The 25,749-nt window shown below is 33.1% G+C and overlaps 1 protein-coding gene and 1 long non-coding RNA gene across 2 annotated transcripts in view; both read right to left on the bottom strand.

Annotated features, from left to right (window-relative positions):
• Nca (neurocalcin homolog) overlaps window positions 1-25,749 on the bottom strand; it is a 782,213-nt gene that overhangs the window by 77,668 nt on the left and 678,796 nt on the right. The window contains exon 4 of the mRNA XM_073981628.1: window positions 9,739-9,927. Within this exon, the coding sequence (XP_073837729.1) occupies window positions 9,739-9,927 (189 nt within the window). The remainder of the gene's footprint in view (window positions 1-9,738; window positions 9,928-25,749) is intronic.
• Window positions 1,931-3,887, bottom strand: LOC141401398 (uncharacterized). The gene is made up of 2 exons (XR_012412346.1): window positions 3,814-3,887; window positions 1,931-3,714 (listed from the first exon to the last, which is right to left on the bottom strand). It is a non-coding gene; the product is annotated as an uncharacterized lncRNA (long non-coding RNA).

The following is a 25,749-nucleotide window of genomic DNA, read 5'->3' as shown; positions in this document are numbered from 1 at the left end:
CAAGTTTTTTATCTTATCTCTAAATTGCACAGAATCTTTTACGTTATAAATTGAGTTTTTAGTCAAATTCTTCAATATGTCCACGATGTATTTGCACAATTTTATAGATGGGGAATTAATGGACGAGCAAATCGGTCTCAATGGGTATCCCTCTTTGTGGATCTTGGGTAGACCGTATATCCTAGGTGCTACAGCAACTTCCGTTTTTAGCCTTTTCTTTTCCAATATTGAAATAATATTATTCTTAAAAAGTTCTTCGACTATTTCATTATTTTTCTTTTGCAGATTTGACGTTGGGTCTTTGTTGATGCGTTGATACGTCATCATATCTGATAATATATTGGACATTCTTTCTTGATAGTCCGTTTTTTATAAAGCAACAGTCACGTTACCTTTGTCGGCATTTAGTATTAGTACGTCATTATTTTGTTTGAGGAATTTTCGCGTTCGTTCTACTGTGCCTATAATGTATTTGTCTCTATTGTTCTCTTTCATCCTGTTTGTATGTGTTTCTAGTATTGTTGTTAGTTTTGTTCTACCCATTTCTTGTTGTTCCTTGTCTTTATTAGTTTGTATTAGATCTTCGGCGTCAGCAATGTATTTAAATAATGGAAACTCTTTTCTCCTTACTGGTAGGCAATGTTTGTCTCCTAAGGAGAGTAACCATTTAATGTCGTCAGGGAAGTTTTTGTTGGTTTTATTCACAAACCAATTATCGTTGTGCTTGATGTTAAGTTCTTTGGTAAGTTTTTCTTGTAGCTTGTTGAATTTATTTTTATGTATTTCGTCTTGTTGCTTCTGTTGCAAAGTTTTTTCATTTATTTCATAATGATTCCAATATTTCGAAATTCATTGAATTTCATCTTCAGGGAAGATCTACAACATAAAATAATACAACATAATTTATTAAGAAATATATCACAGTTTTTTCCTAACTACTAGGAGGACATAAAACACGAAAAAATGATCGCTTACTTGTAAATAATTATAATAATAAAATTAAAAACTAGCGTAGTGTGACTACCTCCGTCAAGTGTTATTATTGCACTGGTAATTATTTACTTATTGCACGATCTTCGTATTAGATGCCTGTAGCAGTAGGCTGTGTTGTCCGTGTCAGTTTTGCTGTTTATTCGTTTTGTTGTTGGCAGGTTATTAATGTGGAGCATCTCTATTGTCAATCTCTTGTTATAGTTATACTCCGTTTGTAACACTCTCACCTCGTCCATATTGGGTGTATGACTGTTGTGTTTACAGTGTTCGGCTAAAGCAGTTTTTTGTATTATGTTATTATTTCTTAATTTGATGTCCGATCTGTGTGCTGACATCCGTGTTTTTAATTTGTTTTTTGTTGTGCCAACGTATAATTTTCCGCAACTTTCTTCCTCGTTACCACCACATTCAATCTCGTAAATTACATTATGTTGGTCCATTTTTGGAATTTTGCATTTTACTTGGCTATATATAGATTTTGTTGTGTTGTAAGAGCTATGTGCAATTGTGTATTTTGTTTTGTCGTATATATCAGATTGTTCTAATCGTTCTGATATATCTGGTAGATATATCAGCGATTTGTATATCTTTTTTATTTCGGTTTTCGTCGATTCTGTATTTGTAGGTTTATATTCCTTTATTAGTGAGTTTGTTAGGTGTAATGGGAAATTGTTTTTTGTTAAAATGTCTTTGATTTTGAGTTTGTTTTCGACGTGAAATCGTTCATCGCTAATATTTAGTACTCTGTTTATTAAGTTTTTTGCTGTATTTATGATTATGCGTTTTTTGTGTTTTGAGAAATAAATTATTAATCTTCCTGAAGCAGTGGGCTTCTGATACCAGTTAATATATATCTTTTTATCCGGATTCCTTATAACTAAGGTGTCCAAATAAGAGATTTTTCCGTCTCTTTCTTCCTCCAAAGTAAATTTTATGCTTTTATTAAAACTATTCAATTTCGTCAGAGTTTCTTGTATAGCATCTTCCCTTATTATTAAAAACAAATCGTCAACGTATTTTGTCAATATTTTTGGTTTAGATTTTAAAGATTGTATACAGGTATTCAATAACGATTCCATAACTATATCCGCAATTATGGGAGATGCTGGAGATCCCATGGGTAATCCTACTTTTTGTTTGTAAAATTTGTCTTCATACTTGAAGTACCTGTTGTCCTTTATGCAAAATTTTACGATTTTCAGGAACATGTTCTTATCTATATTTGTGTGCTGTTTAATTTCTTCCCATTTATCTTCAATGATTTTAAGTCCCAATTCTACTGGAATACTTGGGAACAGCGAGACCACATCAAAGGAAATCATCTTTTCATCGTCATTAATCGTCAAGTTTTTTATCTTATCTCTAAATTGCACAGAATCTTTTACGTTATAAATTGAGTTTTTAGTCAAATTCTTCAATATGTCCACGATGTATTTGCACAATTTTATAGATGGGGAATTAATGGACGAGCAAATCGGTCTCAATGGGTATCCCTCTTTGTGGATCTTGGGTAGACCGTATATCCTAGGTGCTACAGCAACTTCCGTTTTTAGCCTTTTCTTTTCCAATATTGAAATAATATTATTCTTAAAAAGTTCTTCGACTATTTCATTATTTTTCTTTTGCAGATTTGACGTTGGGTCTTTGTTGATGCGTTGATACGTCATCATATCTGATAATATATTGGACATTCTTTCTTGATAGTCCGTTTTTTATAAAGCAACAGTCACGTTACCTTTGTCGGCATTTAGTATTAGTACGTCATTATTTTGTTTGAGGAATTTTCGCGTTCGTTCTACTGTGCCTATAATGTATTTGTCTCTATTGTTCTCTTTCATCCTGTTTGTATGTGTTTCTAGTATTGTTGTTAGTTTTGTTCTACCCATTTCTTGTTGTTCCTTGTCTTTATTAGTTTGTATTAGATCTTCGGCGTCAGCAATGTATTTAAATAATGGAAACTCTTTTCTCCTTACTGGTAGGCAATGTTTGTCTCCTAAGGAGAGTAACCATTTAATGTCGTCAGGGAAGTTTTTGTTGGTTTTATTCACAAACCAATTATCGTTGTGCTTGATGTTAAGTTCTTTGGTAAGTTTTTCTTGTAGCTTGTTGAATTTATTTTTATGTATTTCGTCTTGTTGCTTCTGCGTCCCTGTTACTATTAAATTTTCGTTCAACTGAATATGTTGTCTTTCTTCTTGAGAAAGATTTTCGTTTAACGAACTTTCTATGTCGTTTAATATATTTTTATTGAATTTCAATTCTTCATGTTTTTGTTTTATGATTAAGTTTAATATTTTACCTTCAAATGTTTCCATGTACGATTTTAATGTAGATTGAATGTGGTTGTTGTTGTAATTTGTGGTGAAAATTCTATGTACGTTCTTTATGGAGTTCTTGATAAAGTTGGGAATAATCCCTGTATTTCGGCAGCGAATAAGGAAAGTTATGGATGATTTGATTTTTGCTAGTTTTACTTTTATGTTCTTGTGCTTGTTTATGTTGTATCGGGTTTTGTTGTTCGTTTTTATCTTGTTGTAGACCATTTTGTGCTGTTTTTGATGTCGGCGTGCTCTCCGTTTTTATAAATATTCTTAGTTTTTGTTCGACCTTTTTGAATGTTAATAAAAACAATGTGTTCGAGCTTGAGGTCAAAGTTTTTTCATTTATTTCATAATGATTCCAATATTTCGAAATTCATTGAATTTCATCTTCAGGGAAGATCTACAACATAAAATAATACAACATAATTTATTAAGAAATATATCACAGTTTTTTCCTAACTACTAGGAGGACATAAAACACGAAAAAATGATCGCTTACTTGTAAATAATTATAATAATAAACTTAAAAACTAGCGTAGTGTGACTACCTCCGTCAAGTGTTATTATTGCACTGGTAATTATTTACTTATTGCACGATCTTCGTATTAGATGCCTGTAGCAGTAGGCTGTGTTGTCCGTGTCAGTTTTGCTGTTTATTCGTTTTGTTGTTGGCAGGTTATTAATGTGGAGCATCTCTATTGTCAATCTCTTGTTATAGTTATACTCCGTTTGTAACACTCTCACCTCGTCGATATTGGGTGTATGACTGTTGTGTTTACAGTGTTCGGCTAAAGCAGTTTTTTGTATTATGTTATTATTTCTTAATTTGATGTCCGATCTGTGTGCTGACATCCGTGTTTTTAATTTGTTTTTTGTTGTGCCAACGTATAATTTTCCGCAACTTTCTTCCTCGTTACCACCACATTCAATCTCGTAAATTACATTATGTTGGTCCATTTTTGGAATTTTGCATTTTACTTGGCTATATATAGATTTTGTTGTGTTGTAAGAGCTATGTGCAATTGTGTATTTTGTTTTGTCGTATATATCAGATTGTTCTAATCGTTCTGATATATCTGGTAGATATATCAGCGATTTGTATATCTTTTTTATTTCGGTTTTCGTCGATTCTGTATTTGTAGGTTTATATTCCTTTATTAGTGAGTTTGTTAGGTGTAATGGCTCGAACACATTGTTTTTATTAACATTCAAAAAGGTCGAACAAAAACTAAGAATATTTATAAAAACGGAGAGCACGCCGACATCAAAAACAGCACAAAATGGTCTACAACAAGATAAAAACGAACAACAAAACCCGATACAACATAAACAAGCACAAGAACATAAAAGTAAAACTAGCAAAAATCAAATCATCCATAACTTTCCTTATTCGCTGCCGAAATACAGGGATTATTCCCAACTTTATCAAGAACTCCATAAAGAACGTACATAGAATTTTCACCACAAATTACAACAACAACCACATTCAATCTACATTAAAATCGTACATGGAAACATTTGAAGGTAAAATATTAAACTTAATCATAAAACAAAAACATGAAGAATTGAAATTCAATAAAAATATATTAAACGACATAGAAAGTTCGTTAAACGAAAATCTTTCTCAAGAAGAAAGACAACATATTCAGTTGAACGAAAATTTAATAGTAACAGGGACGCAGAAGCAACAAGACGAAATACATAAAAATAAATTCAACAAGCTACAAGAAAAACTTACCAAAGAACTTAACATCAAGCACAACGATAATTGGTTTGTGAATAAAACCAACAAAAACTTCCCTGACGACATTAAATGGTTACTCTCCTTAGGAGACAAACATTGCCTACCAGTAAGGAGAAAAGAGTTTCCATTATTTAAATACATTGCTGACGCCGAAGATCTAATACAAACTAATAAAGACAAGGAACAACAAGAAATGGGTAGAACAAAACTAACAACAATACTAGAAACACATACAAACAGGATGAAAGAGAACAATAGAGACAAATACATTATAGGCACAGTAGAACGAACGCGAAAATTCCTCAAACAAAATAATGACGTACTAATACTAAATGCCGACAAAGGTAACGTGACTGTTGCTTTATACAAAACTGACTATCAAGAAAGAATGTCCAATATATTATCAGATATGATGACGTATCAACGCATCAACAAAGACCCAACGTCAAATCTGCAAAAGAAAAATAATGAAATAGTCGAAGAACTTTTTAAGAATAATATTATTTCAATATTGGAAAAGAAAAGGCTAAAAACGGAAGTTGCTGTAGCACCTAGGATATACGGTCTACCCAAGATCCACAAAGAGGGATACCCATTGAGACCGATTTGCTCGTCCATTAATTCCCCATCTATAAAATTGTGCAAATACATCGTGGACATATTGAAGAATTTGACTAAAAACTCAATTTATAACGTAAAAGATTCTGTGCAATTTAGAGATAAGATAAAAAACTTGACGATTAATGACGATGAAAAGATGATTTCCTTTGATGTGGTCTCGCTGTTCCCAAGTATTCCAGTAGAATTGGGACTTAAAATCATTGAAGATAAATGGGAAGAAATTAAACAGCACACAAATATAGATAAGAACATGTTCCTGAAAATCGTAAAATTTTGCATAAAGGACAACAGGTACTTCAAGTATGAAGACAAATTTTACAAACAAAAAGTAGGATTACCCATGGGATCTCCAGCATCTCCCATAATTGCGGATATAGTTATGGAATCGTTATTGAATACCTGTATACAATCTTTAAAATCTAAACCAAAAATATTGACAAAATACGTTGACGATTTGTTTTTAATAATAAGGGAAGATGCTATACAAGAAACTCTGACGAAATTGAATAGTTTTAATAAAAGCATAAAATTTACTTTGGAGGAAGAAAGAGACGGAAAAATCTCTTATTTGGGCACCTTAGTTATAAGGAATCCGGATAAAAAGATATATATTAACTGGTATCAGAAGCCCACTGCTTCAGGAAGATTAATAAATTATTTCTCAAAACACAAAAAACGCATAATCATAAATACAGCAAAAAACTTAATAAACAGAGTACTAAATATTAGCGATGAACGATTTCACGTCGAAAACAAACTCAAAATCAAAGACATTTTAACAAAAAACAATTTCCCATTACACCTAACAAACTCACTAATAAAGGAATATAAACCTACAAATACAGAATCGACGAAAACCGAAATAAAAAAGATATACAAATCGCTGATATATCTACCAGATATATCAGAACGATTAGAACAATCTGATATATACGACAAAACAAAATACACAATTGCACATAGCTCTTACAACACAACAAAATCTATATATAGCCAAGTAAAATGCAAAATTCCAAAAATGGACCAACATAATGTAATTTACGAGATTGAATGTGGTGGTAACGAGGAAGAAAGTTGCGGAAAATTATACGTTGGCACAACAAAAAACAAATTAAAAACACGGATGTCAGCACACAGATCGGACATCAAATTAAGAAATAATAACATAATACAAAAAACTGCTTTAGCCGAACACTGTAAACACAACAGTCATACACCCAATATCGACGAGGTGAGAGTGTTACAAACGGAGTATAACTATAACAAGAGATTGACAATAGAGATGCTCCACATTAATAACCTGCCAACAACAAAACGAATAAACAGCAAAACTGACACGGACAACACAGCCTACTGCTACAGGCATCTAATACGAAGATCGTGCAATAAGTAAATAATTACCAGTGCAATAATAACACTTGACGGAGGTAGTCACACTACGCTAGTTTTTAAGTTTATTATTATAATTATTTACAAGTAAGCGATCATTTTTTCGTGTTTTATGTCCTCCTAGTAGTTAGGAAAAAACTGTGATATATTTCTTAATAAATTATGTTGTATTATTTTATGTTGTAGATCTTCCCTGAAGATGAAATTCAATGAATTTCGAAATATTGGAATCATTATGAAATAAATGAAAAAACTGTTTCTTTTTTTAACTATCCTTGCAGTACAAATTTAAGTATTATCATGCTCACAAATCCACCATAGTTGACCACATGTATCATAAATGTTCGAAACTTGGTCTGGAAGAATGTTTCATCGACGACAATATAGTAGAAAATTGTAATTCAAATTTAACTCAAAGGGCATGATATCAGTAGTCCATTCTTTTGTACTTATTGGTGTTTGTTTTATGACTTGTTAACAGAAAAAAGCTTTTTGACCTGACTATATAGGTATTACAGCACTATAAAAGTCGGCGATATCATGCCCCTTTGACTTAAATTTGAATTACAATTTTCTAATTTATTGTCGTCGAAGAAACATTCTTTCAGACCAATTTTCGAACATTTATGATACATGTGGTCAACTATGGTGGGTTTGTGAGCATGATAATACTTAAATTTGTACTGCAAGGATAGTTAAAAAATTAAACTTGAACTAAAATACCAACTATTTTCAATGACCTTTCCAAATTAGTGATCATAATAATATGGCTACACTTCGTATTTGCTTCCAGACAATTTTCGGAGCACAGAAGAGATCTAACGAAATCAAAAAGTCATTTAAAGCAGGGTTATAAAACGTTTTTGTTGGAATATTTCTTGATTTTATCTGATAGTTCTTGGTAACTTTTCCAGGTTGAGAATTGAACCCACGTTCCTAATAAAGCGGGTCAACTTTGTTGTAAGATTTATCAGAATGTTCCATTTTACTAAACTAAATCAAAAAACTGGGCAATATTTGCATGGGTAGTAAAATTTTTCAATTTTATTTGATTCAAACCTATTCTGATGATCGCAAAAATTGGACACTTTTTTGTACATTTTTTATTATAATTGGGATATTTTCCGAAAATATGGCAACACCGTCAAGTTTTATCTTGGGAATGTTGGCATAGTATAGGACTCTCAAAAAGTAAAGAGTATGGATCTGCAATACGAATACATCAGAAGATACCTTAACATATAAAAAGAAAAAAATCAAACCTATTCAGATGACCGCTAGTGTATATATATATTTTTATTTTAATAAAACCGCACACTGGTGTTGCCTTTGCGTTGTCTTCAAAGTATGACACGTTGACGTTATTATTCAGTATTATTAGTTTATATTCAGAAAGCATTTGGTACAATTATTACTTAAATATAGCGAAATATTTTACTCACTTTAAGAAAGTTCTTACTGTTTTTTGTACGTAAGAGTTGACATAAATATACTACCAGTATAAACTTTAGTTTCCCCACAGTACTGATAACACTGTGAGTAATTTTTGAGTCATGTTTTATTAACCATATTCTGACTCCACAGTGTGATAGAACCCAAAAAAGAGAAGACAGGTGTCTCGCCGTTTTTTCCTATCTCATCAACTTTCGAGGTTATAGGCCTCCAAGTTTTGAGGCTTTGATGTAAAAAGGGTAGTTTAGTCAGGACTATATCTTCCAAACCGTTAGGCAATTTGAATTTATCTCAGAGGCAGAGTTGTAGCTCCTGTCTTAAAGAACAAATTTTGTGAACACATATAATCCATCAAACTTCATCTGCAAGGTCAAAATCGCCATGGTGAAATTTCTTTTAAAATTTTTTTCTCAAGTTTTGTTATACAGCTATCAAACCGATCAAATTTGAAGCAAACAAGCAGCAACAAAAATGTACCTCAGATCTCAATAAACATCTTTCTAGAACATATGAACTATGTATAGACGATTCTTAAAGGTCAAAATAGCAAAGCAAATGGGGTTTTTATCCTGTTTTCTCTGGAGAAAAAAATATAAAAATTGGATATTTTCAAAAGATTTTTGCTATTTTACCATTAAGAACTGTTCATATACATTTCACATGTGCCAGAAAGTTGTTTACTGATGCCTTTGCTACATTATTGTAGTTGATTGTTTTCTTGAATATTGAACGGTATAGTACCTGTGGACCAGAACCAGAGAAAACAGGATACAAATCACATTTGCTTTGCTATTTTGACCTTTAAGCATCGTCTATTTTTTAGAAAATTGTTTATTGAGATCTGTGGTACAGTTTTGATGGATTATATGTGTTCACAATTTTTGTTCTTTACGACAAGACGTACAACTTTGCCTCTGCGATAAATTCAAATTTCCTAACAGTTTGGAAGATATAGTCCTGACTAAATGGCCCTTTTTACATCAAAGCCTCAAACCTTTGGAGGCCTATAACCGCGAAAGTTGATGTGATACGAAAAAACGGCGAGACACGTGCCATTCCTTTTTGGTCTTCTATCACGCTGCGGTGTCAGAATATGGTTAATAATTTTCGTGTTGCCCAGTGTAATTCACATTCATTTGAAACATTGTGTATACATACTTGGCTGCAAATTTAAAAATGTTTACAATACAAAATCTCTCTTATGATAATAAATCTTACCGTAACTATTTCCAGCATTTCCTGACGAGATATATAGCCGTTTCCGTCCAAATCGTACATAGAAAATGCCCATTTCAGCTTTTGTTCCAACTTTCCTCTGGACGTTACACTCAGTGCACATAGAAATTCTCTGAAATCTATAGTTCCATCGCCATTGGCGTCAAACGTTCGAAACACGTGCTCAGCAAACTAAAATATAGGAACAGAAACATAAATCGAAAACAGTTTTGTCTATGTCTTTTCTAGATGTTTTACAGTTTTATACAGAAAGGAGTCACTGTACAAACTATGCAAATGTCGAAAACTATTCCCCACTCTCACTAGAGAGAGTAATGTGTGCAAAACGAAATGTTATCATTGCAAAATTTGCTGATCGTTACCAATATCATGTTTTTTATATAATATTCGATATAACGAGTATTTTCATCTAGATGAGAATAATGCTTACTTTTAATTTTTCCAATAAAAACATCAGAACAAAATATTGGAAGCTGCAAGCACGTTGCAACTGCACAATATTAGTTAAAAAGCATGAAAACAGTTAACTTTGGTCTTTATCAATATCATATTTTCAACCCGGAGAAGAGAATTATCACCTGGGTTTTTCAGCTTTTTTATATAATATTTTTGGTAAAACGGTGAAGAATAATACGCTTACTTCTTTCCTTTCCAAAAATTAAAAAAAAACAAGTACGCAAAGGCTATAGTCGGACAGGGCCGACCATACGATACCCTACACCACTACCCTGCGAGTTAGCTTTCAGCAAATCAAAGTTTCTTTTGGACAAATAAGCTCATTGTAAGAAATAAATTTTTGAAGTCTGCAACCTTATAGCTTTAAGGGCCATTATTATATGTGTTCTTTTACTATCTGATGGATTTGAAAACGCAAAATAAATCCAAACTATAACAAAAGAAGACTTATAATAATGGGGGTAAGTTTAAATAACAATATAATAATTGTTCCACAAACATCACAGAAGGGACAGGGCGTGTACCACGATTCATATTACAGCAATAGTATGGGGCCTACTGTTTATCACCGAGTCCGAAAGGCATGTCTTAAAACACCACCTGTAGTTGAGTACATGGTTGAAATACTCTGAAAATGTCGCCAACTTTACTGAGGGGTATTTTGCCATCGTTGGAAATTTGATGTTTGCTGGCCGGGAATCGAACGCCCGACCTTCAGCGTGCAAGGCGGGTGTGCAAACAATTGTACTATAGTGGCACCAATAAGTAATTTTAGAAAGGACATTTAGTCTGGACCTAATTTTTTGCATATTTTGACATATTTTCTAAACCATATGCAAGACTTTGTGCCCTAAATATCCCATCGAATTGGCTGAAAGTTTGTATTAAGTATTCGTTCATCAAAATTTTCGACCTGAAATTTATCGTTATAGGTCCAGGTCTTCATATAGCTCCCATAGAACCGTACCTCCCGATATCCGGTATTTTGAAGGTTGTGGCCTCAATATCAAACTGAAGTGGCTGACATTTTGTATTTAGTCATCATTGGAGGTAAAAAAACTTTCCACCTGAAATTTGTCGTTATATGTCCACGTCTTCATATACATAGCTCCCATAACCAGAACCTACGGATTTTCTGTACTTTGAAGGTTATGGTCTCAATATCAATCTGAATTGGCTAAAATTTGGTACTAGGTCTTCATTGGGGGTATTAAACTTTCCATCTGAAATTTGTCGGTATAGGTCTAGGCGTTCATATAGCTCCCATACAACGAAAGCTACCCATTTTCGACATTTTGAAGATCGTGGCTCTGGTTACAGATTTCTCTATTTTATTGACTTGTCTGAAGTGAATTTCAAACAGAAAAATGTACACATAAACATTTTAGAAGATATCATTGAAATATATGTAGCATACGAAAATATATGAAATACAGAAATTTTCCATATGCAAAAATAATATTTGCATATGCATAATTTATACATTTCGCATATTTTTGCATATGTGATATATTTCGATTGGAATTTAATTAGAAGCCAAAAATATGCAAATTTTACAAAAATAGGTGTTGCATAAAATTCCGCTGTCTACATATTATTGAGCTGATATTAATCGGGGTGCCCTCATTGATATGAGAGAAGGCGCCCTTGTCCCTACTGGGATGTTTGTGGAACAATTATATACAGTACATTTTAAGAAATATTCTTAAATTGGAAAATCGGCGTTGTTTAGCAATTTCTGCTAAATCTTTAAATTTTGGACAATTGGACAGGTAATATGATAGGGTGCCACGCAATTTTTAAGAACTGGGAATTTGTCTGTCATGATAGAGAAAATTTGTAGCATGGGAGGAAGATGTGGTTCTCTTCACAAAACTCATTATATTTAGGTAGTAGGTCCGTTACCAAGCACACATATTATTGCAATTTTCATCAGAGGAAAGATCGGTAGTTAATTTTTCATATATAGGCGACTTTGCCGGTATATGGCCTCCAGGTATTCAAATATGGACCAAAAATAAAATGTTTTTATTTAGCATACAAAAGTAATGGTCCATTGCACCCGCTAAATAATATCAGATCATCATCAAAAATTGTAGGCATCTTCTTCGACCTAAACCCCTACCTCGTGCAAAATTTCGTGACTATTGATCTGTAATTGCGACCTCTAGTATGCTTTTGATTACATTACAAGCAAAACACTCGGTATATTCGGCTGTAACTCTGTTATCTGACCACATAAATCGACATAATTGGCATTAATTGAAAGGGCAAGTGTTGTCCTTCCAAATATTATTTATGTGGGCGGAATGTGTGGTCCAGCAATAAAGATATTACCGGTATATTAAAAATTTTCACAATTTTCACACAAAAGTTGTGGTCCATTTAACCCTCTAAACATAATCCGATCACCATCTAAAATTGCAAGCTTCTTCTTTGTCATATAATCTTACATTATTTAAAATTTCGAGGCGATCGGACTATAATTGCGACATACAGAGCCGCTACAAAATCGGATAAAAATTTTGTTTTTGGTCCATTTCACCCGCTTAATATTTCTCGATCATCACCAATAAGAATAGGGATCTATTCTGATCTGAACCCGACCTCCATACAAAATTTCGTGACGATCGGTCCATAATTGCGGCCTGGAGCGTGTTTACAATTTATAATGGACAGACGGACGGACGGACAGACACACATCTCAAAATCGCTTTATCTCGTCGAGATATGAAGATTGGTATACCACATGGGGGGTCTCCGACGAATATTTCGCGGTGTTACATGAATTTTTACCAAAACAAACTTATAATACCCTTTTCCACATTGTGGTATAGGGTATAAACATTAACACAAAATAATTGCAAGCTGGCACCACTTTCTACTACTAAATTATCTAACACAGTTACCTGTGAGTGAGTTGTTGGAATTTTTGTAACATTTAATTAGTGGTAGCAATTTGCTGGTCGCTATGAATATCATGATTTCATCCCGGTAAGGGAGAGAGGCGGCAACCTTGAGGACATCGTGCAACAAAAATTTCCCTCACTTAACAGGATGAGCCAATTCAGACAATGATTTGTTTCAGATAAGTATTTTTTTTTTTAATTATTTATTTGAAGTATTTTTTTATTTCAATAGGCAAATTAAATTTGAACATTTTATAAATATTGATATCCTATAAGACCACACCTGTAGAGGAAAAAGTATCATAAAAAAATTCACATTTTGAATAAAGGTTGGTTAGTGTTATGTTTTTATTCCTTTCGTTTATTCACAACGCCTCACCGCCCCTGCCGACCGAGAGGGCTACCTCCCCTAAAAGTAGAGAGCGCGTACACCTCATATTTCGGAAGTTGGGAGTTTGCCGGTTAAGCACGTAAAATTTAAAAACAAATAGAATACTTGAATTGTTAACCTATAATATATATTATGACTAAAATTCTTTAAAATTAATTTACGTAGAAGCTGTGTTTACATCAATGTACAAAATTTGCCAAAAATGGGTTGAAGCCAACTAGTTTTTGTTAGTTCCTTTCCGATTTCGGACTTAACCTTACTTTTCTTGGACCTATGTTCAGAGAAAGAAACATATAATACTCCATGGGTAACATGATACTAGTGTATGGGTTTTTGATATATCCACTACATCCACCTAAAATTGATGCTGACATTTTGAAGCAGGAATTTCGTGGTTTTTTTATTTTTTTTTTTATTAATCCGTACGCGCAACAAGATAATATTTAAAACTCATTAAAGGATTATAGAACTCGTGATTTCACGTCGTACAGCGTCCAAGTAATTGGAGTCTCAAGGCCAAAATTTGATACGTAAATTTTCTTAAAAATCCTACTTTTGCGTGTAAAATTTACAAATGTCATTAAATATGAATAAATATTGCAAGAGATTGATTCGGATGCGCATCAACTCATTTCCAATAATTCGCGTAAGTCTTATGCCACACGTTGAAACATTGGACACTTTGCTATGAAATGCTGCAAGTTTTCTACCTACTTTGTATACAGTGCCTACTCTCGCTTCCATTCAACGGAATTATATCGGCTCTCGTTCTCATTATTACCGATATTTTGTCTAGTTTCTCTAGCATTTGCCTTTTGTCGCTTTTAAAGGTAACTATGTGTCTTAAGAAGATTATACATTGAGTTTGTTTTTGTTTCCCATTCCTATAATTTGATATTTACGTCTGCCATTCTAATATTTCCACTCTCTGCCAAAATTTAAATTTATTTGGCCCAAAATATTCGCTTCTCTCATATTTTTAAGTACACGCAGGGAAAAAATATGATTCATGCCACCATATTTTGAAAAAAAAGAAAAAAAAAAAAATATATATATATATATATATATATATATATATATATATATATATATATTATAAATAAATGATCACCTCTATCATATTCTAATAACAAAAATTTTTAAATATTTTTAAATGTTGTGGTAGCAGGAGAAACATGTTGTGGTTGCCTCTAATAAGTAGTATTTTTATTGGAATTATTCTGTACCTTTGTGATTAATTGCCCATTAAAAGATTTTTCAATATATTGTAAATAAAAGTTTTATTTATTTAAGAGCATTTTGGATATAATAGAATAAAGAAGTATAATATAGAATACACTAATTCTTTATAACAACAAAAGACCATTCAGTTAGTTCTCTATGTTGTCTCTCCGTTTGTTCCATACTTATAAAACAACAACGGATGTTTAGGTTATATGTATATACATACATTGTTTTGTTTGTTATTTCGATAACTTGCAAACGATTACTACTAATTATTAAATGTGGAGTCATTGACAAAACGAAATTATGCGCAAAATGCACGAAATATTCGGAGATTCTTTTTATTTAGGAAGTGTTTGTTACTTAAAAATGGAACACAACTCAGGCACTGATACCTTTTCGTCACTTTTTGATTTTTCTTTCTACACATTTTCATATCTCATTTACTAATAAATTGTAGTCATTAATACCGTCAAAAAACACTCGAACTATTTCACTTTGTTTGTAATGCCGTTTTTACCCATTTTATACCATTAATTTAAATGGAAAATAAACACAATTTACAACTTTCTTGCTCAGCGGCAGAACAACTAATGAGAGAACATTTGCTTTTGGCAGTGAACAGCTGTTATGGTGCATCGGCAAATTTCCTAGTTTTTGACACTTCATATGTCAAGTTAAGCAGATTGTGGTTGGATTGACCATCAGATAATTATGAAAATATTACCTTATATCGAAATTTTGTGATTTGTTGTTGTTTTATGTGGTGAACAGAATCAAAATTTGCAATATATTATCTTCTTTAAAATAATATGTGCGTCACAAAAATTATTTGGTGCCAGACAAAATAAAATTTTGCCCACCACCACTTAAAAAAATATTTTTTGTCTGCGTTTAGAGTTTATGTGGAAGTCTGTGATTTCCATATTTATATACCGTTTTATAGACATAACTCATATGCAGTTTAAACGTTTAAAAATGGTTATCCAGTATATCCGTTTCTAGAGCCAAAATGTAGTTTGGTAACAAATCCGGTTGAATCAAAAGAAGTAGCCTTGTAATTTATCCACTTCATCGAACCATCCCACACACTTGAGCTGCATACGACTGGGTTGTCCTATACACGCTTAAAAATATCTTCCACTTCTCCACTAACGCTATTAATTGCTTATTTATTAATCCTCTCCGCGTTGCGCTCTAAAATCTGTAGATTTTACGTTTCTACTTTCGGAATGTTTTGCGAATGTCATTTGTGGGGTTAGAATGACCCATAAATGGCAGTATTCATTAACAATTTCTATTTCTTCGTTACGGTAGCGCAATTTTTCATTGGCCGCCAAACGCTCTCCTTTTCGAAACACCATAATATTTAACTTTTCCAGATTGAGGGTGGTAAAATCTGTTTAAAATAACTGTCTAATCTCGATATCATTCCTTGTAAGGCCTATTTATCCTCTGCTAGTATCCCTATATCACCAGCGTATAAAAGAACACGTATATTTATACCATCAATCATAGCACCTTCTTCTAACCATTCGTATAAATCATTAAGACACAATGTGAATAGTAATGGCGATAACAAACATCCTTGTCGTACACCTGCGTAAGTGTTCAATTTATCTGACACTTCCTTCCCTGCCCATACTACAAATGTTGCATTTCTGTAGATATTTTAGATCAGATTCACGACTTTAGTTGACATCCCCAATTTCTGTAGTTTGTAAATCATAAGAATGGATAGACTTTTTTCTTGTCCACCAGTTTAAGGTTAGGCCTGTGCACACAACTACATACATATTTTGAGACTGTGTTTGTTTGAAAATACAAATAATTTCCATAGTATCCCAACATACCATTTTGTGTCATTTTATAAAACATCAAAACAAAACAAAAAATATTTTTAAAAATGCTCTGCTTCTACAGGAGAAGCCTACATTAAGCGTACATATTAAATAGTTTCCATGTTTGAAAATATAAATATTTCCCATAGTATCCCAACATACCATTTTGTGTAATTTTATAAAATATCAAAACAACAAAATATTTTTAAAAATGCTCTGCTTCTACAGGAGAAGCCTACAATAAGCGTACATATTAAATATTTTCCATGGGATACCGTTTAGATCATTTTCTAGTTATTACACATGCAGTTTAAAACTTTTTGGTAATACTATCTCAAGTAATTTTAGTATGCTGGGTTGTCTTTTGCCATAGAAAAAAAATGTATATTGAAATTATCATTTCAAAAACAAAAGCATTCGTTTTTAATTGCATGAGTGAGCAAATTGACACACCGTCAGCAGAAGGGCGCCCTTTGAACAGCCCTATTTTAGGTGAAAAATGGGTCGAATAACCTGCGCGAAATGCAGCTTGGAACTCATTTAAAATGTTATTTCTTTCGGTCCACTGTTTTATTCGAATATTAAGGATATCTTTAAGAATTTTGGCAGATGTATTCATAAATGATATTCCTCTATAGTTACTTGTTATATTATAATCACCTTTTTTGTGTATAGGGAATATCACCGATTCTTCTATTGTGGCGTCTAGACATCCCAGGTTGAATATGTTGTTATACAGATGTGCCAATTCCTCTATACATTCATGGAAAGCATTCCTATAAAATTCATATGGCACTCTGTCCGTTCCCGGCGCTTTATTGTCTTCAATGTTTTGTAAAATACCTTGTATTTCAGTGATATCGAATTCTTCATCTAGCATTTCATCTGTTTGGTATGGAAATGCGTAGTGAACATCATCCGCAAATTGCTCCTGGTGTAGGAGTGTGTTATAATAGGGTCTGAAATCTTTATCTGACATGTTTGCTCCTATTTTCAAACTCTGACCCCTTATCACCATTATTCTTCGCTATACGAAGGTTAATTTTTAGAGTTTCCTGATATCTATTATTCTGTTGTCTCCAATGTAATTTTGGCAGCAGATTTAAGGGTTTTGCATTATTCGCTATATGCCCGATCTCAGTCTCGATTTTTAATGGCAAATGATCAGACCATATCTTTGCGTCTACTTCGAAATGCTTTATCATTCTTAATCCTTCGTAAGCAGGGTTTCGGAGTCGAGGTATTTTCGGCTCGACTCCGACTCCGACTCCAGGCCAGTTTTTTTCACGACTCCGGCTCCGACTCCGGGTCGACTCCGAGAGTAAATTCCTATACCACTAAATATCAATAAAATTTGCACAATATTTTTAATTTTTTCCTAAATTTTGGCCTATATAGGCTAATCTCTTATTTTTCTTTATATGGGGGTTTCTGAGTGAAACGGGACAATTTTTCAAATGAGGTTTTTGATTTCCCTTACTTTTTGCTGTGGTGATGCTGCTCACCAGCAAAACAAGAAATACTCATAAATGGTCCAAATAGAAAACATTTTTTTTTGTATTTTTTGCTGTTTTATCAGCTATCTAATAAAAAATATAAAAAAATTTTGCAAAGTGAGTTTGGATGGAATTTTCGCTATTTAAAATTTAAAATCAATTTTTATCAATGATTGTACTCTTTGTTTTTCTTGAAATTTTTTGTATTAAACTACGATTAATTACACAAATTAAAAAAATAATTTGGTAGTGGGATTCGAATGATTACGAATACTATTTTTTCTTATTTTTTATACCCTACACCACTATGTGGGGAGGGTATTATAAGTTGGTTTTGGCCAAAAAGTTTGTAACGCATCGAAATAATGGTCGTAGACCCATACTTATATATATACCAAAATTAATGTCTCGACGAGCTGAGTCGAGCTGGCTATGTGTGTCCGTCCGTCCGTCTGTCCATCTAAATCTTGTAATCACGCTACAGGTTGCAATTTTGATCGGATCGTCACGAAATTTTGGGTGTTAATGGGGGTCCCGGAGGGTAAAAAGCCTATTGGTTTTGGTGATGGTCGGATAATATTTAGGGGTCGGAATGGGCAAAAAACGTATGTGTTTTTTCCAAAGCGAATATCTCAGCTTCTGTATATGGTATACCAAAAGTAAAACCTGACAATGAAAGTAGAAAATATCAACTTTCTAATGATGTAAAGTAGGTTCTCGTAGGTGATCAAACAACGAAGATATCATAATATTCGCAAATAAAATCCAACTTTTTATTTTTGCGATTTTAATTATAATGACGAATATCACAGCTTTTCTTGGAGACTTTCCAAAAGCAAAGCCTGACTATAAAAGTAGAAGATCTCATCTTTACAATGATGCAAACTATGTCGACATAGGTGACCAACTAACGGAGATATCGCAATAGTCGGTAATACATCCCATTTTTCCATTTTTTGGAAATCACGCTACAGGTCGCAATTTGGGTCAGATCGTCACGAAATTTCGAGGGTTAATGGAGGTCTCACAGAGGATGAAGCCTATTAATTTTGGTGATGGTCGGCCTGTCTAGGAAAAAAGAAAATATCACCTTTACAACGATGTAACGTAGGTTGTCGAAAATATCGCAATAGTCGCTAATAGAACCCAACTTTTAATTTTTGGGATTTTAATAATAATGAGGAATACCACACCTTTGGTTGGGGACCATCTGAAAGCAAAGCCTGACTAAGAAAGTAGAAAATCCCATCTTTAAAATTATGCAAAGTAGGTTGGCGTAGGTGGTCAAATAATAGAGATATCGCAATAGTCGGTAATACATCCCTTTTTCCACTTTTTCTGCAATCACACTAAAGGTCGGAATTTTGATCAGATCATCGCGAATTTTCTCACAGAGATAGAAGCATATTGATGTTGGTGATGTCTATAGTAGTCAAATATAAAATTAAATATTAATTATTTTGGTTCAGTTCGCCTTATATATAAAATTGAAATTTGTTTGTCTGTTTGTTTGTGCCTTATAGACTCGAAAACCGCTGAACAGATCTTACTGAAATGTTTAGGGTACATTGCTACATGGCCTGGAATGAAAATAGGCTATATCATTTTTTGAAATTTCGCGTTGATCTGGAGATATAGCATCAAAACCGGAGGTACCTCCAAAAAATTTAGATTTTGTGTGCAAATATCTTTAGAACTATTACAGATACAATCTCCAAATTTTGTATGTGTAACGGAATTTGATGTAGAAATAAATTTATTACATTAAATTCAAATCGGTTCAGATTTGGATATAGCTCCTATATATATTTTCTGCCGATTTCATGTATTTGAGGCACCAAACGCGGTATTTATATCCAATTTCAATAAAATTTGGGATCGAGTGACTGAACTTGGTCTAGAAATACATGTGTCAAATTATATCGAAATCGGTTCAGATTTGGATGTAGCTCCCATATATATTTTCGGCCGATTTCCTGTATTTTATGCACCAAACTCGCTATATATTTGGAATGCATAACGGGATTCGGTAGTCAGTAGAAGTCATCATTATTTACACAAGCACTTATATTTGGGAAGGAATTGACCAAGGCTACAGCTATCAAGTATCATATCTTTGAGAGACTTCTGAAGATTTATGTTTTATTATGACATATCTAAATCATTAGGAATACTTATAGGCGGAAAGGCTTTCGGAGGAGTGTTACCTCCTGAAACATCCAAAATACCATAGTTGCTCCATAACGACCCTGAACAGATATATAACGCCTTCATATTATTCTTTAAAATATTAAAAACGTTAATAAATTTATGGCATTCCATTATATTTTATGGTAGTCTGCTCTCTGCTCAGCTTGTTTGGTATAAAAGCCAGATAGGTGAAAACTTTCGTATCTCTCTAAAAGAAATGTTTTCGAGTGAAAAGATAATGCACAGAGGTAGTGGTGTAGGGTATCACATAGTCGGCCCCGTACCGACGATAGCTTTTTCTCACTTGTTTAAAACTTGTCAATACAATTTTTCCTTTATCTCAAAATGATGAAACAATATCTCCAAACAGAGATATAAAGCTATTTTCTCAATGTTTGTTGGAGGTCAATCAAAAAATTCATTACGTAATAACTCAGAAATTTCAGCTATGGGATCCTTTGGAGTTCTTAACATAATCAATAGGGGCTTTCATTCCGAAAATGAATTTTACAACCCCAGATCTTGACTTCCATTTTGAGTTACCCAGTAAAATGTCACATAGAGACAACAATGTCTTTAATAGAAGACAAGGATGACTTCTCATAAAAGTAGACTTCTGACAAAAGAGATTAAAAGTCTAATCTTAATTCGATTATCATTAAACTTATTATAATATACCGTTTGCATAAGCTTTCTTATAGCTTTCTTCTAAATTCCTAATGATTTAAAAAAATTTGTTGTCCCGAATTTAATGTTATATTTCCATAACGTGGAAAACATTTTGCCCGGAGTCGGAGTCGAGTTATTTTTTTCGACTCAGACTCCGACTCCGACTCCAGCAAAATTGCTCGACTCCGACTCGTAGACTCCGACTCCGACTCCGAAACCCTGTTCGTAAGAGACTGCCGCAATATCGTTAACAGACTGTCCTATGTTGCTTACAAAGGTATAGTTTCCCTCCTCATCACCAATTTTTCTGCATTTTAAAATCAGTAGACCGTTTTCTTCACAGAAGTCTAGAAATTGTCTGCCTTTGCCGTTAACAACTAAGTTCTTCGATACTCTGGTTTCTTTACCAGCCATAAATTCTTTATGTAGACAGTTTTCTACATTTTGTTGAAGGGTCCCAATTCGAATATTCATATCGCCGGTCATAATTATATTACTTTCCCAGCAAAAAGTTTGCCTCCAAAGAGGCAGTTAAATGATATGTACAAGTTACCTGGAATTGCATCAAATTATGCATTTTCACTCATGATTTTTACAAGAGTGTAACTACTGAATGAGGCACTCCATTGCACTGCATTTTAACTGACCCTCCGGCACTGCATTTTAACTGACCCTTTGGCGTTGCATTTTAACTAACCCTTTGGGGTAGAATAGGAGGCAGTCCAAAGCACGTGTTTTTATACAGGCGTTCTGCGGAAATTGTGCAAGCCATTACAAAATATCCCAGAACAAATAAAATGCATTTATTATTTATGTAAAACAAAAATATTAAGAACTTTATTACATTAACACAAATTATGAAAATTTTCCATGGAATTCAATCAAAAACATGCGTGTTTCCTCCGCCCACCATTTAATCCAAGCTGAACTGTTTTTTCTTCATTTGCTAAATGGGTTGTTTCCCATCACCAGTTAAGATTTCGACATGTACTCCAACAGCACTCCATTCGGAAATTTTCTTCTCGTGAGTTACCAGAAAAATCTTCACAAATTAAATATTATTTAGTTTGTATTAACAAATGTTTGGAAATGTTAACACGCTTGTCTCTTTTTGGAAAATGTATGACGCTGCCTGTAGAGAAGTACAAACTGATTTATGTACATATAGCGATCTCTAACAACTGCTAATAAAATGTAGCGAACGGAGTGCCTTTTTCACGACTCCGTTTGGACTGCATCCGGATGCTGTTAAATTGTGAGGAATTGGAGTGCCTTTTTCACGACTCCGCTGAACTGCATCCGGATGTTGTTAAAATGTGACAAGTGGATGTGATTCTTTGGATTGCATCCAAATGCGGTTAAAATGTGAGGACTGGAGTGCCTTTTTCACGACTCAGGTTGAACTGCATCAAAACATGCCTGACAGAACTAGTCCACATTGCACTACTTCCAATTTATTTTGCTGGGTTCTTTTATGGATTTATAGGTATTTGTACGGAACTGAATTCATTCGACCAATTTTCACATCTCAAGTACACAGGTACGAGCACAAAGTTTGTTTCCTGGGATTTAATTTGTATCATATTTACGTAATTGTCCCTCATATAATTCGTGTTGAATTCCGCAACCTTTAAGACTTCCCTTCACGCCACACAACATTCCGCCAAAAGCTCTTCCATACATATGATTACGTTATGCGTTCTGCCAGTATAAATTAAAATCACTGAAGTATTTTGACCATCCCTCTGTTTCATGCTCTTCTACGTGGGTTTCAATCAATACAAACACATCAAAGCCTCCAATATATTCAAAAAATGCCGGATATAGATATTTGCTCTTCAGACTATGTACATTATAAGACAATATTTTCAACGTTTTTTAATAAAAGTATTACTTCTTAATTCTATTTCATTGTGGATATCTTTTAGTTTTTTTTTTTTTTTTAATTTAGTGAGTTTTTTACCATATTATATTTTAGATTAAGATTAAAGTCTTCCCCATATAACTCTTTCATAGCAACGACCGCATCGCTTCTACCACATACTAATATTCTTCCGGATTCTATTTAAACCACTTATTTCTCACTTTCAATCTATCATCTCGTACATTTATTTGGTGTTTCTTACTGAAATCCAATAATTGCCTTCGCATTTTAATCATTACAACCTTGTCCATTCTCCGTTCCGCATTCAGATCCCGTTCAATATATATTTTACTTCCTTTCAAAAAGCTGGTTTTACCAAGTATCCTTTCCGCACCGTTTTCCGTTTCATATTCAACGAATACTGCTGCTCAACCATTTCTTTGATAAAGAGTTTCCACCGATTTGGCACATTTATCTACTTTAACTTCAAATCTTGCATACATTGCTTTCGGATTTCGTATATGTTCGTTTGTTGTACGCTATGTCCCCTGAATATTAAGTTTTATCCTTTTATACTTCTTTTTAGGCCATTCAAATGTGTTTTTAGCATGTTGTTTTCGATTCGTTTTATATCTCGTGCACAAGTCCATCGTTCATTACTTTAGATTATTTAATTCTTCGCTTAGAGTTGTAACGCGCCCAAGTACTTCCTCATTACATTCCCTTTTAATCGCCGTAAGGTTGGCAACACTTAGCTCTGCAACACATTGATCATTATCCATTTTATAGATTTAAAATTGCTTTTTGATTCCCCTATTGCTTGCTTTTATATTAATTTCTATGAGCCACTGTAGATTCATTAATTAACCGCTAAGTGCAACTATTGTGAATACTGCTGTGTACAAATGGCCTCTTCTCAAATGATTGATGTCAAAAGGGATAATTTTTTCAGGCACATATTTTCTTACCCGCTTGGAATTTGGGATTACTCATGGAGGCAAAGTTGCAGCTCTCGTCCTAAAGAATAATAACTGTGAACACATAAAATCCATTCGATCCATCTTCTCGGATTTTAGTATGGAGATATCAAACTGATCAAAATGCTTCTTTTCTAAAACCGTTCAAAATTCAAGAAAGCAATCAACCACAACAATGTCGCAAAAATATCAGCAAACAACTTTCTGGAACATAGAAATGTCTATGAACAGTTCTTAAATGTGAAAATAACCAAGAACTATCGCAAATATTATATTTTTATACTTTTTTCTCCTATTCTGGTTCACAGATACTGAACCGCCCAAAAATTAAGGATACAGACAACTACAAAAATGTACCTATGATTTCAATAGATAACTTTCTAGAATATATAAAGTTTCTAGAAAAGATTAATCAAGCTCAAAATTCGATTATTTTAAATCATTCTTTCCTGTTCTGGCCCGTAAATAACAAACTATTCAAATTTTCTTGAGTTTTGAACATTTTGTTATTTCCAGACCTGAGTAGGGGGAAACGTTAAAGATGTTATTGTTTGCAAATTTCAGCCTAATAGCTGAAATCGATTTCTAAATCCAACTTTCAAATCCTAGTTGTTTAGACTAGTCTAAAATGATATAAGATGCCAGTTAGCTGATCTTTGTTTACGTATACATACGCGAATTTGCAAAAAAAAATTGAATGGAATACTGCAAAAAATAATGTGACAAATTGCTATTAAATATGCTGTTTACAATTTATATTAAATTAAAGCTACATCCATTTTTTTATTTAATATTTTTTCTATTTTTCCGCTTCTGTTTCGATAGAAAAAAGCTCACGCACAAAAAGGTTTTAAAGTTTTAATAGATGAGCTTTTCGGAAAAATGTTGTAGTCACTTTAAGCACATAAATAACTCAAAACAATCGCTAAAGCCACACGACATATCCATAATGACATCAGCTTTTGTTTCTCACCAATTTTATCGTCATATTATTAGATATATATCATTTTATGTAATATATATTCCATGTATCACAAAAATTGAAAGTGCTTTGTGCGGAACCTTTTTCAATATTTAAATTTAATAAAAATTATTTTAGTCATTAATAGGCAAAATGTCACTTATTCGTGCAACAGGAAAAAATTTTGGAGCAAATTTTTAATAGGCAAAAGTTCATTCACCCTCGCTACAGGAAATCATTTTTGAGAAAAAAAGGTCAACAAGCCATAACCCTAGTAAATAAACGACACATGAACATAGTTGCCAATTTTGGTACAGACTGCCATAGTTGCATTTTTAGGAGCAAAAAGCAGTGTTGTATATCAAAATATTTCGATTTAACATTTGATTTAAGACAAATCCTAGTTTTGAGTTGATTTAATTTTGTATGGTAAATCAGGGTGGATTTGGGTGAATTAAGCACTTAAATCGAGATAATGCCCTTAATCATCGTATAAGGGTATAGTCTAAACGGGCTATAAGGCCATGTTTATATTATAGCCTTTTGCAGGGTTACTCTTCTTAATGAGGATTTCTTTGACGTATACGCAAAGTAATTAACATTTTAAACCTAGTGGGTTTGTAAAACCCGGTTATATATAAACGTACTATAAAGCATCATTCCGAGAATCTTTTTATGTTCTAGAAAGTTGTTTATTGAAATCTTAGTTAAATTTTTTAGTCGGATGTATCCTTAATTTTTGGGCCACATGTTGTCGTCAGCGGATTTCTAATACTATGTACTGATGTAATGAAAGTGGAAGCTGATATTATCAGCACAATAATTGTTGCCTCTGGGAGACTATTTATTTTTAGTCTTGGATCGTGCACTCAAGCTCAAAGAATACTGTCTGCTAAGAGGAGTCTCAATGGAAAAGACATTTTTGTTCAGCGAGATTACACGGAAAGTGAGCAAAGTGTAAAGCTGAAAACACATCCAACGTTCTAAATTTGGTTCTTTACAAACCATTAGTTTT

Source organism: Musca autumnalis, unplaced genomic scaffold (genome assembly GCF_047663935.1).
Source record: "Musca autumnalis isolate F117 unplaced genomic scaffold, ASM4766393v1 scaffold_4, whole genome shotgun sequence".
In the NCBI taxonomy this organism is placed as follows: Eukaryota; Metazoa; Arthropoda; class Insecta; order Diptera; family Muscidae; genus Musca; species Musca autumnalis.
This window is presented reverse-complemented; position numbering and strand designations above follow the sequence as displayed.